At 38.8% G+C, this 13,756-nt stretch overlaps 1 protein-coding gene across 1 annotated transcript; it reads right to left on the minus strand.

The window, feature by feature from the left end:
• Positions 1-3,154: 3,154 nt before the first annotated feature.
• Positions 3,155-13,133, minus strand: LOC136676884 (neuropeptide FF receptor 1-like). Its single transcript, XM_066654157.1, has 3 exons — positions 12,758-13,133; positions 6,277-6,376; positions 3,155-4,205 (listed from the first exon to the last, which is right to left on the minus strand). The coding sequence occupies exons 1-3, from the start codon at positions 13,131-13,133 to the stop codon at positions 3,185-3,187; spliced, it is 1,497 nt and encodes a 498-aa protein (XP_066510254.1). The 3' UTR covers positions 3,155-3,184.
• Between the last annotated feature and the right edge of the window lie 623 nt (positions 13,134-13,756).

Here is a 13,756-nt window from a genome sequence, read left to right on the forward strand (position 1 = left end):
CCTGACTTTTGTTTTAGTGGGTTTTAAATAGGTAATTGCCTGTAAAGCCTTGACTGTAAAACAGTAGTCTTATAGTTTGGGACTGAAAAATGGCCAAACATTTGTCAAATACAGTTTGATATATTTTCTTCCAAATAAAGATTCATAAAAGATTCTCCACTTGGAAATGTGTTTCTTTGAGGAAAATAAACAAATAAATAAATATAGTTTATTCTATGAACATGTATGGAAGTCCAAAAACTAGTATGTTTCCTTTGGGACATGTGAAGCCTTTGAAGCCTAAGGGAAGCCTTCATACTTATCAAGATACAGTGTCTTTATTATTATTATTGTTATTATTATTTATTTTTACAATCTTGCCATCAGATAGCACGTGAAAGGGTGAAAGCATATAAATAATTGCATCACTCAGGTGCCCCAAATGGTTTCTCACACTCACAAAATTACTTCTTTAAAAAACAAGCCATTGGAGGGGTCTTGAGTTTCTTCAATGGCCTTGCTCTAAAGAACATTTCTGGCATAAATATAAAAATAAAATATGAAATAAAATACATAAAACCAAAGGAAATCAGCTAATGAACTGTTCCACATTTTAATATTGTTGTTTTTAAAATGAAACCACTTACTGACTGTTTTGTTATAGAACACAAAGTGGTTCTATGGCTTTTCAGAGAAAAATTTTGAGACACTGTTATTCTAAAAGCACACCCATAAATTGACATCCCCATTCTTTAGGGAACTAAATGTGATTCATCAATTACAACAGGCTAAAGTACAAATTCAGCATCCTGCAGAGCATATACAAGACATCTGTCACTTTCAGCTTTCTCTACCATTGTGCTAATTGCTGTGGAGGCCAGTGGAAATTAAACACTTTGTGAAATGTTAAGCCTGGCTGATAATGCCATTATTTATATTAATTACATGTTGTTGCTTGATAAAAAAAAGTATGTTTGTAGCAATATTAATAGTGATATTGGGATGGCTTGATTATATTAATTCTCTCAGTCCCCCTTCACCCATATGAAAAGCCAGGGAAAAAAAGCTCCTGTCACAGATATAATTAAAGCCAAGGGAACAGCAACAGTATAATCAAGAAACACACGCACAAAAGGCCACATCATACTGCAGCAGGTCTGCACAGCTTGCAGCAAACGGCAATGCAATTTTAAAAAAGCATACAATAAACAGCATTTTTTCTATTTTCTTTTTTTTGATTGAAAAAGTCAGAGTTGGTTCTCTGACACATTCTTGATGCTTTCTCCTGATCCATACCTTTTACTGAGGACCCACCCTCAGAAGAACCTGAATGATTTAAACGAATCACATAGACGAGAACATGGATGGATTTATATGAGTTTGGGCTGCTTTATTCTTTTGTCTAAAAACAGCTTTAGCCCTTTTAGCGCTTAATTCAGTGGTATTTTGGAGCATTCTGGAAATAGAATAAATTAATCCATTATCATGTTAAGTAGTTTGAAGTTGGAGGGTTCCTTTTGATTACTACCTCTTTGCTAGTATGGACCACGCCCGTAGAGGCTGAAACGGGGAGGTGAACTCAGAAGTCTTTAGGGAGGAGTTCAGGGTGGCTTATGATTGTGCATGAAGCCGGACCCCCTGTTGGATAAATGAATATGAGTAAAGGGTGGAGACTGGGTGGAGGTGAGAGCAAGTTTTAAAACAGGAGGCTCAGTGGGTTTGATAATGTTTGAACATGGCTCCGAATAAGGGGATCATCAGGAATGGCCCAGCGCGGAGGAGCGAGCTGACGTAGTGAAGCAGTCAAGTGGAGATCCGTCTCCTGAACTAAATGAAGCGGGTTTGTCTGACGCAGAAATGACGTGAATTTGCGGGGTATATATAGGGCTGAGAGGAGGAGTTCGGGCGTGGTCATACTCCCAAAATTATATTATTACATAACTTTAATAATAATAAAACAAAACAAAACCCCTCTTTGACATAAAAAAATACAATAGACCAGAGATCATTTTTCTTCCCTAAGCTACTTTAAAACAGAATTTTGATTCACAATACTCTGGACTGTTTTTTTTTTTTTTAAGTCCTGCACTTTCCAAATGATGTGACATTTCTCCAGATCTGATAGAATGGGGTCAGGTTGGGGTCTAAAACATTCTAAAGTCATTTTAAATCTTTTGTTCATTTAAAAGAGGGGGAAAAATTTCCTGTGTCAATTTTGGCTGGTACCTGTGAATGGACTTCAGCTCGCCCGTCCTTCATTAGACCTTCCCCTTGTTTGAAAAAGGCTATATTGTGCAAGATTCTTCTGTGCCTATATTATCCATTCCTATGATTGGCTTTTTTTTTTCCAGATTTGCTTCCACTCACTGATTCATGAATGATTTAAATGGCTTAGAAACACAAAAGGTGCTATTTGTTTGAAAGCTCTTCCCAATACTTTGTTCCATTAAATCAGTCCATATCCAGCATAAATATCATAAACTCCCTAAATGGACAGCACATTTTCAAGCTGTTCACATTCCACATCCAAACATTTGGGTCAGCCCTGAGCAAATTGCCCCCACAAACTCAAACAAACACACAAACACTGGCAATAAATGCGCATCCACACACGTCACAAATCTGTGCTATTTTGTAATTTTGTCAAAATAACATATTTTGTCCATTACAGAGTGGCAAGAAAGTACTTACTCTTCTTCTGCGGTGCCTTTAAACAGCAGACCCTCTTACTGTGAAGTGTAGCCATCTTAGAAAATAAAGAGCTCTTCCATCTGTGTATGTCAAAACAGGTCTGTACCCATTACACATAATGAGTCTGCTGAACTGCAAGAATTCGCTGTTTTCAGACATAATACAAAGCTTCATCCTTGTGCTTTGTACAACATAAATTATTTGATTTCAATTAATTTGTTTTGAGTGACCCAACCCAACAGAGTTGCCCCTTTGGTCCCAGTGAGAAGGGGTAGACTATGTAGCAGAAGCTAGAAATCTTTGTTAATGTAATGTTCTTGTGCATGTGCTCTGAACCACATTAGTCTGGTGTTTCAGAGATGGCAAGTTAATTCCATGCTTTTGGGAACAGTTTAATCTCTAACTGTGTACAACCTTAGTTGGTCTGTCAATCCCAATCCTTGATAGTTTAATCCGTCCATAATGGCTTCCTTGGTGCCGCAGAGTGTCAGTGGTTGCTGTAAACCCAGATTTTCTACTGGTCCCAGGCTTGACTCACAGTCACACCAATGGGACTAATCTTTCCAAGGTCCTCCATCTGCAGGCCCTTTTGACCTGCAACCCCTTTGGGCTCATTAGTCGCAAGAGACACTGCATCATCCATGCTAACAGAGCTGCTGACCCTACCACCAGCCCTTTTTTGTTCTTGCTCCTGTCTTGCCCTGCAGTTCTTCAAATTACCATCAGTGTAAACCCTATTCCTTGCACCAAAAGGCACAGGGTTGGAGTTGCCTCCAGATTCCCTCTGTCCACTCATTCTCAGGTCAACCCTGCCAGGTCTTAGGAAAAAAATGCTTCCTCCACAGCAACAACATGAGTATGTTCTACAAATGGCTTGAAAACCTCGCTTGAAGTTCTCGTTGTAGTAGCCATAGATTATGGGGTTGACACTGGAGTTAGAGAAGGCCAGCCAGTGTGCAAATGGGAACACATAGCCAGACAAAAGCTCCAGCTCTTCCTCATCGAGGCCACCGTAGTCCGTCAAAAGCATGAGGGTCCACAAGGGCAGCCAGGAAAGGGTAAAAAGGAGGGCCACCACACTGAGCATTTTTATCACTTTTATCTTCTTGTGTGAGATGAGTGGCCGGCCTTCATGTTGTTGCCCTCCATTAGCCTGAGGGGTGGCATTTTGATGACCACCACTGTCCTGCTGGTCATTCCCAGAAATGACGGAGGTGGTGTAGAGCTTGATTCCAATGCGACCATACATCAGTGTGATAAGAGTGAGGGGGATCAGGTAGATGTGGGCGAAAAGTATCGTGGTATACACTTTCCTCATCTGAGGGTCAGCCCAATTCTCATAGCATGAGAAAAGAGGGTATGTGTGGTTGTAGTTTAGGTTGTGGACCATGTAGTGATGCTTGACCTGAGTCACAGTAAGCGTGGCTGCAGATGGACACATAATCACCAGTGCCAGCACCCAGATCATCACTATGGTCACCTTGGCAACCAACAAGGTGAGCTTTGGCTGGAAAGGGTAGACGATGCAGCGAAACCTACAAAGAAAAAAAAAGGAAAAATACATTTGTTATGGAAGATCCTTATGGATGGACTCAAGACTGAATGACAGCATTATATGAATTGTCCTCTGTTGAAATTTTGTAAATGCTGGCTTTGTCTTTATATATATTTTATCTAAAAGATGTATTCCAACCTAAAACTAGCAAATATTTTATTTATTTTTCTGCAACTGTTACATCCTACTCAGGTTTGCAGTGGGTCTGGATTATTCCAGGGACCATTGAGTGAAAGGCAGGACACACACAGGCACCACATGATCACCTAGTCACTCACACATTCACACCAGTGGACAGATTTCACATAGCCAATCCACCTACAAACATATTTTTGGATTGTGGAATGAAACAGGAGAACCCTGAAGCAACCCATGCAGACATAAGGAGAACACACCAACACAACAGTGACAGTGACCTGAGGCATGACCCTAGAGCTGTGTGACAGCATATTTGCATAGAGTTCCATCATGCATTTAATATAATAATTGTTATATATTTTTATGTGATGTGGTATGATTTCCCATTAAAACATTATTTAAATGTGATTTGATGTAAAGTTGCACAAATAAGTTTATTTGTATGTGTATAATATTTAAAGATTTAAACCCCAGTTTGATTAACTCGTGTCAACACAACACCATGTTACCACCCTAAAACCATGTACTCATGACTGCAGTGGTGACAATGTACCAACACCCAAATAATACCTGCTCCGAGGTGGTCATATGAGGGGTTCCTACTATTGAGGAGGAAATGAGGCTTAACAGTATGCTAAATGTGCTTTAATTGTCATTGCACAAACTACAGTTTGTTATTTCACATCTATACATTTACAACCATTCGAGGCAGTGGACACACACACACACACAAACACACACACTACTGGCAATGAGCACACAGCACACAGTGGGCAGCCATCGCATGCACGGGGAGCAGTTAGTGGTAAAGTGCTTTGCTTAAGGACATTTCAGCCAAGGACAGTGAGGGAGGACACAGCACTGTCCCTTTACACCCCTCGCCCCCAATTTTCTGCTAGTTGTGGGGATTGAACTGGTGACCTTCCATTCCCAAGCCTTTTTTCCCCTCACAATTAGGCCATGGCTGCCACCCTGACCTGCAGAGCCACAAACTGAATACAGTTTGTGAAGGTGGGAATATAAAGTGCAGAGATGATACAATCAATGTGAAACAAGGTGGTCATTTTCATGTTAAGTTTGATTATATTAAAATATACACACACTAATAGACTATAACATTACTGTCACTGCAGGGATGAGAGTGACAGGACATTTTAATATACTGCATACAATACTACAAATGCATTATAAACTCAAAATTCACTGGAAGTGTCTTTTTATTCCCTGATGCTTTGAAATGAACAGTCTGAAGATTATGGAGAATTTGACTTGAAATCTCAGTATCATACATTCTAAAATATATGCTTACGCCAGAAAGACTAGACTTAGAAATGACTGCAGCATTTCAAGAATTTCATTGCTAGCCAGAGGAGAATGGGATATAATTTAAATAAGCTGTAGAGGATGATGAAAATCAATTTTAAGAATTGCACTTTATGCCAGTTTATATTCTGCTGTAATGTACCAACTTGCATTGTACTGTATGCCAATTCTATTATACACCAGTGTATACTCAATTTGTCATTCTCTTTGTTCCCTTGCTTTACTTCCCTATATCTTTATTGCCCTCACACATTCATCTCACTTTACTCCTGTCTTTCTCACTTACATATTTCTTGCTTTAATCTGCCCTTCTCAACAGACGGGGAGCAAAGAAGGTGTGAAAAGAAGTGCTGTACATAGAATGGGAGATGCTGCGTGACTCCTCATTATAGCCTAATTCCTTATACATTTTAAGACACCCACTCTTTTGATATTCATTGTATATTCACTTTTTTGTTCTTGTCATTTCTTTTATGTTCCTCCAGCTGCCTTTGGGTTCTTGGAGACTGCAATATGAATAAGGACTTTTTTCTTTTTATGCATTGTGGTATGATTGTTATGTTCTTTATCACTGTTACATAAAAACAAACCTGTCCACAGCAATGGCCACCAGAGTGAAGACAGAGGCTGAGACACTCATGCCCTGCACAAGGCCACTCATCTTACACACCGTATTTGTGAAGGGCCATCCTGAGAAGAAAGACATGAAAGCAAAACATGAAAAAGAAAGAGATAACAAATATGTGTGAAATTTAAAATGCAAAGATGATAACTTTCTATCCAATTCCATCGTTTAGCTAGGATTCAATTGTATGATGCTACCAAGCTGGGTGGGTGAAGGTAGAATGCTTGTTCCAAAACATGTATGGCCAGTCACCTCTAACACATCACTGGACAGCATGCTTTAACATGCTTGGAGGAGAATCTTTCTGCACAGTTTGGTTAGGGTTGCCAACAGACGCCCACCCGTTAGCTAGCTTGCTACAATCATGCTGAGGGATGAGAAAAGCAATCCTACACATCCAGAGAGAGGAAGACCAATTAGCTATCTTGAATTCCTGGTCTTGAATGCCTGTGGGATTGTGGTGGATGGACTGTGATCTTAAGATAGGACCACTTGATATTTTTCAAGTTTGACCGAATGAGCTCATTCATACAGCCAGCCTGAAGCTGACAACTGTTACCCTGACATTCAAGTAGAACTTTTATACTGTGAAGTACCATTGGTGAAACATTTGGCAGTTGGGAGACTGGTGGATCAGCTTTCAGGTCCATTAATATACATTGTTTTCTAGTATCTTCCAGCTACCCTTCTGTGCATTTATTTGTCCTTGAATTTAATTGTACACTTTATGGTCAAAGTTTCTGGACAGTACTAATACAACCCTATTTTCAAAAAGGCAGGATACAATGATGTGCAAATAATTTACGTAAACCCGATATTTTGCTAGTATGGGCCACACCCATGAAGGCTGAAATAGGGAACTCAGATATAATTTTTGGGGAGTTCAGGGTGGCTTTGGAATGTGCATGAAGCTGTAGCACATAATGCCATTAAAAGTTTCAGAGAATCCAGAGGAATTCCTATATCTAAAGGACATGGCCCAAAACCCATATTATGTGGTCTTAAGTAACCGATGTGGTCTTAAGGCCCTCAGATGACACATTCCTATGCATGAGCTCGGAAAAACCCCCCAAAATTACTGTGTTCATTGTTGCATCTACAAACACAGAAAACAACCTGTTGGGAAATAAATCTGAGAAAGTAGAAAGCACAGGAGTGATTATGAGGAGCAAATTAAACGAGAGGCAAAAAGTTAAAAATCACAAATGCAAATAAGAATCCATATATCAACAGGATCCAGAATGCTGCCACCTTCTCTGGGTTCATTTAAGATGAAGTGTACATTATCCTGTGGTCTGACAAATCTAAATTTGAAATTCTTTTTGGAAATCATGGATGCTGCAGACAGTGTCATTTTCAGGGGAGGAATGGTTTATTTCAGTATGGCAAGTATGAAACCTTCTGCCTAGATTACAGCAGCATGATTCCTTAGTGAAAGAGTCCATAAGCTATACTAGCCCGACGTGTCACCCACTGAAAACATCTGTTGCATTATGAAATGAAAAACACTATAATGCTGACACAGAGCTGCTGATCAGCTAAAATGCTGTAACAAGCAAAACATTTAAAAACTACAACGACCGGTCTCCTCAGTTCCCAAATGCTTAAAGTGTTGTTAATGCCCCGTTCCAAATATTTTTAGAATGTGTTGCTGGCATCAAATTCACAGTGGGCAAATATGTTTCCTAAAACGTTGTTTTGTACCATATTAAGTTTAAAATAGGGTTTACATTAATTGTACATCATTGCATTTTGTATTGACATCTTGCAAAAAGTCAACTTTTTTGGAAATGATCTTTTAGTTATTCCACTTTGCTGCAGAAACAGCCTCTACTCTTTACTCTCAACTCAGCCCCTGGGGGCATTTTGTCCTTTTACCCCGTGCTTTGTATTAAGCACAATGAGGTTGGACAAATACATTTAAGCTGTGTGCACATAGAAAAGTATGAAATGTAATGTATTTAAGGTTACCGTGTTAAATTCCAACAATCAGCTAGAGGAGTTTAAAGCCACCTGGCATTGAGCTTTGTTCACTGGAGAGATGGTGCTTCATCCAGTATCATTGTATATACTCAGTGGTAGGAGCATGCAGCCACTTTTGCCTCACAGAATATCAGTGATGAAAACTTGAAGCTGCATTCAATATTTCTATATTCATTCATGCTTTCATGTCCATTCATGCTATAGTTCACAACTTTCTGAAAGCAAAGTCTGGTTATAAAGATTCAGTAATGGAAAACCTGTTTGGAACCATGGTTAATGGCTCTAAAAACATATGAATGAATATCTAATTGTTGAAAAAGTAAACATCAAAGAGTGATGGGGTTTTATTTATTTATATATTTATTTATTTATTTATTTATTTTGTTTTAAGAAAACACCCTACTTTATTGTGAGGGACAAACAGAGTGTCATGCAGAGTACAGTGACATGGCGGAGGTTAAAGGCAGCCAGCCCACCATCATTTGTTGAGTATTTTTCCTCCCTGAACTTGTACATGTCGGTGTGTGTGTCTGTGTTATGAAAGGGGAGTTGAGCGCTTGATGAGGAGGATTGCAGTTGGCTCAAAAGCAAAGAGCCTCTGACATTCATGCCCTGGTCTCCCACTAATAATAATGGCGGCAACTTCTGTGATCGCTTCTGTGATTCACCGCCTGTGACTCACTATACACACTCATACATCCACAGTTAAATTCAGCCTATATTGAGCGAAATGCTTTTTTTCCCTTGGCAAACAGAAACTCAAGTCTGCTGGTCACAGTCATGACCCACCCTTTCATCATTATCCACTGTGCATACTGAATGTGACAGTTGATTGTGAATGTTGAATGTGATCAATTACGCTGCAAATAGCTTAGCTTAATTAAAGACTGCTGCGCTTTCAAAGATCAGTGTTGGTGACATGTCTGAAGGATGTCTTCTTTAAAAGGGGCAGTATGAAGTGCTTACAAACTGCAGCTACATGAAGGCTTCAGTCATTTGTGTTGAATAATGTGTGTCCTGGGCTACACTCAACACAGCTCTACAATCATCTCAAGAGAACCAGGTTAAAGAGTTGACTAAAGAGTATACTTCTTGATTAAAGAGATATGTTCTCTCCAACAGTCCCCCCTTAGGGGACAGAGTTGTGAAAATGATTCAGCCTACATTTTAGCTCAGTGTGCTTCACTAAGCAAGGGACAGAAAAAAATAAATAATAAAAAAAATAAAAAAAATAAATAAATAAAAAATAATAAACGTTCCTAAAGAAGTACATAACAATTCTAAAAAGCAAGGGTGCATCAGTCATGTGTTTTTGTTTTATGAAAGATGGATGTGGAGGTAGCGTAAGAGAGAAATCTTTTCTAAAGAATCAGTGAGCTTTGCTAACTTTTTCAGTTTTCTTTTATTGTTTATCATTCTCCATTGTGTCTCTGATCATATATGTGTTTACCCTTTCCTTAGTCACTCCGTGCACTCAGTGGTGGTTCAGCCTATATACCAGCTAGAGTGGGCCACCTTTCACATAATCACAACCCCCAGCGTCATCCCTCAACCCAAAAAGCAGAAAAAAACTGCCACAATTTGTCTAAATTATTAATGAAGTCGTCAAGTATGAATTTCATATTTTAACTGATTTAACTATTGAATGGATACTGTACTTGTTTACAGGTCCTTCTGCTCCTTCAGAGAGACCTGAGGTCAACCTACTCCTATAATCCTTGCACTGTTTGAGTTGGAGTGGTCTGGAACAAATATCCAGTATCTGCACTGTTAAGGCAGCAACGGAAGAGATGAGGTTTTGAAGTGTGAAACTGCCTACAGTCTTTCAGGTTTTAAAGATGGTCAGACATGCAGTTAAAATCATGCCTCTCGTCTGATTTGCTCCTCATAATCACTCCTGTGCTTTCTACTTTCTCAGATTTACTTCCCAACAGCTTGTTTTCTCTCACTATGTCATGATTTAAATCAAGTATCCACTGCTGGCAGATGGACTCAGCCACGACAGGAAAGCAAACCAATAAATAAGATAAAATTTACAGTATGAATTGTGCGAATTACTGTGGCACATGGCTGCAGTGTATGACAGCCAGGCTGACGCCATATATTTATCTCCCAACACGTCATCATCAGAGAGGCAGATCAAGCTGTCACAGCTCTGTAGGGGACCAATTGCTGTTTGCAGGTTTTTGATCAAGTTCAAGAACAAATCTATTTAAAATTAAATAGGCTGTAGTCAGGCTTGCAGCCTCTGAAATAGCATCATATAAAATTTGATACAGATATACAATTCAGGAGGCATTCATTTGACTTCTATTCAGACTTTCACAAGAGCCCTTTTCAGATGTGAAGCACATCATGGAACTGGCTCATGCACTCACTCATGTTTAGCAGGATATATCTTCTCACAATGGAATGCAGATAAGTTAGCGGCTTTAGAAGAGCAGCAGTTCTTAGCAATGGTACTGTTTACACTTGACATTAAAAATAATTCTGTGTCTTGATTTTGTCTTGATTCATGTTTATAGGATAAGTGCAACTGTTAGTGGGTGGGGTTGTGTATATTAGTGGTCGATGCTATAGGACGATGCCTTCATGTACCAGTAGCTGAGGAAATTACAGTTGACCAGTGACATTATGTTTCATCTCCCTCTCTGAACATGGATAGATAGAGAGACAAGGCTCAGATAGTTCAGACACATGCGGTGTTACCAGGGTTCACTCATAAATGCATCAATATAGAGAAGGAGAATGATATTTCCTGTATAAATCTTGCATTTGAGAAAAACAAAATAAAAATTCAGGCTCTTATATATGGATTTTCTCTTTCATCTTTTCGTTTTGTTTAACACTGCATCTGCATTGTCAACCCAGGCTTGATCTCATGATGATTTGATGAATAGAGTCTCTTAGGACAAGTGGTTTGAAAATCCTGCTTTCAGCTGACACAAAAGATGAACTGTCATGTGGTGCTTTTTACCACTAATTGTTCTCTCTCTTTTCTACTTTTCTACCATTTTTATGACATCAGTAGACATGACACATATTTAGGAGTTCTAAGTATGTCAAAGGATTATTTTTTCTTTAACCAGTATAAAGTAAATTAAGCTTTTTTTACTTTTAGTTACTGATGTTCAGCTGAGCGAGAAATTAATTATTTGTATAGGGCATGGGTATAAGAATAATAAGACAAAACAATTTATAGTCCTGCTGTATCCTTTAAAGTATAACAACAGTGAGAATATTCATACAGTGAAGGGTGTTGTAATTTGATTCTGAAAATGTAAAATTTGCAGGATGTGAGTACTCCAGGACATTGCAACCACAGTCTATCATGTTCATATTAGGAATTTTGGCTCTGGATTTTTCAATTTCTCTATTTTGCTTAAAATATATTTATATTTTTCAGCTCCACTGACAATGTAATGGGCACTTTGCAGGTCTACAATTTCCCACAGGACCATTGTTTGTGTGGTGGATAATTCTCAGCACTGCTGTGACCTGGTGGTTGTGTGTTAGTGTGTGTTTTGCTGGTGGATCAGACACAACAATGCTACTGGAGTTTTTAAATCCTTTATTGTAAGTATTGGATTGAGAATAGTCCACCGACCAAAACTATCCAGCCAACAGCGTCCTGTTGGCATCATCCTGTAACCAGTGATGAAAAACTAGAGGATGAATAACACAAAACTATACCCTAACAGATGAGCTGCTGCATCTATAAGGTGGACTAACAGGGAAGTTGTTTCTAATAGAGTCACCAGTTTATAGGAACAGTGTTTAAAATGTCAGCAGGACTCCTGTGTCTGATCCACTTAGGAAAGCACAACCAACACTAACACACCATCCCATGTTAGTGTCACTACAGAGCTGAGAATGATTCACCTTGCAGATCAGACCTGCTCTGCGGTGGTCCTGAGATCTATGGAGATGCTGAGCCATGACGAGAATATGAATGAAAATACTCATTGGGGTAAAACCCTAATATCTTAAGGATTAACTGTAATGAATCCAGAACTATTTGTCCAACATGAGTATCTGACCTGACTAGGGGTCTCATGGCTGAATACAATCAGATTTTATAGGGATGTTCCAACATTATAAAATCTTTCTAGAACAGTGTAAGCTATTACTGCAGCAAAAGAAAGACACCCTCCTTATTAATACACTTAGTTTAGCAGAGATTAGAAATGTTGGATAGGCTCTTAACAAACATATACTCTTAAAAATAAAGATTCTTTAAAAGGGTCATTCAGTGACACCATAAAAAAAATACTTTGGTTTCATAAAGAAACTTAAGACTGAGTGATAGGTTTTTAAATCTTTAAAAGGTTCTTCATGTTCACATGTCTCTTAAACTAAAATATTTTTTTTTGGAAACAAAATTGGTATTTCTACTGCATCACTCAAAGAACCCGTGTATGGTCATATAGTAGAGAAAATGGATATACATTGGAAATGCTTACCTGTAATAAGATTGTCCACAAGAGTGGTGGGGATACAAAAGACCCCCACTAGCAAGTCACTCACAGCCAGATTGAGGATGAAGAGGTTGGTGACGGTTCTCATGCGTCGGTTCTCCAGCACGATCAGACATACCAGGCCGTTTCCTACCATACAGAGCAGGAAGATGAAGAGGTATGCCAGGGTGAGGCTGGTTGCCACAGGCAGGGAATGCTGGTAGTAAGGGTAGTAGGTGATGCTGGTGGTGTTGGAGCTGTTGTTACTGTTACTGATGTTCAGGAGACTTGAGTTTCCATCCAGATCTGACAGGTCTGATAATGATTCCATTTCTGATAATGCCACTGGAATGCTGTCCCAGTTATCCAAGGAATTCTTCATCAAAGGGATCCTTGACAGAACCTAATTGAGAACACATTTTATTTGATAGAAACACTTAAGATATCCCGGTCTAATACATTAAAATGAAAAGACCAAGCAGTCATTTTATCCAGTGATTCTTATTCATGTTACTTAGCCATTATTCTGACATCTTGTGCCCTGGATGTGTCAGAGATATTGTGCTAAATCTGAATAAAGGTTCTGCAGCAGTGGTTTCAAAACCAATATTCATGGCCTACCCATTGTCTTTGTATATTATATATATAAGTGTGGTGCTTGTATAAAGTTATATATAGTCACAGTAAATACAAAAAAATAATAATATAAAACAAATAAGAAACATAAAATATTTTGTTTTCTACAAAGTAGTAGGTGAGAGTGAGTTTGAAGAACAATGTTTTGTTCAGATTCTCCTTGATTGCATGAATTTGTTAATCAACAGCACACATTATTTAAAATCATTATTTATTAACTGGTAAAAAGTATTGGATGATAATAATCACGGGGAGAACACATCAACTCCTCACAGACAGTCACCTGGAGCAGGGATCAAACCCACAACCTCCAGGTCCATGGAGCTGTGTGACTACGACACTGCCTGCTGCGCCACCGTGCCACCATAA

This window comes from Hoplias malabaricus, chromosome X2 (assembly GCF_029633855.1).
Source record: "Hoplias malabaricus isolate fHopMal1 chromosome X2, fHopMal1.hap1, whole genome shotgun sequence".
Taxonomy (NCBI): domain Eukaryota; kingdom Metazoa; phylum Chordata; class Actinopteri; order Characiformes; family Erythrinidae; genus Hoplias; species Hoplias malabaricus.

Excerpts from the sequence above, each read along its gene's own strand:
- LOC136676884 (XM_066654157.1), bottom strand. The coding sequence starts at position 13,133 with ATGAAGAATTCCTTGGATAACTGGGACAGCATTCCAGTGGCATTATCA. Across the intron at positions 6,377-12,757 it reads TGTGGACAATCTTATTACAG|GATGGCCCTTCACAAATACG; the intron begins GTAAGCATTTCC and ends CTTTCTTCTCAG. Across the intron at positions 4,206-6,276 it reads GTGGCCATTGCTGTGGACAG|GTTTCGCTGCATCGTCTACC; the intron begins GTTTGTTTTTAT and ends TTTTCTTTGTAG.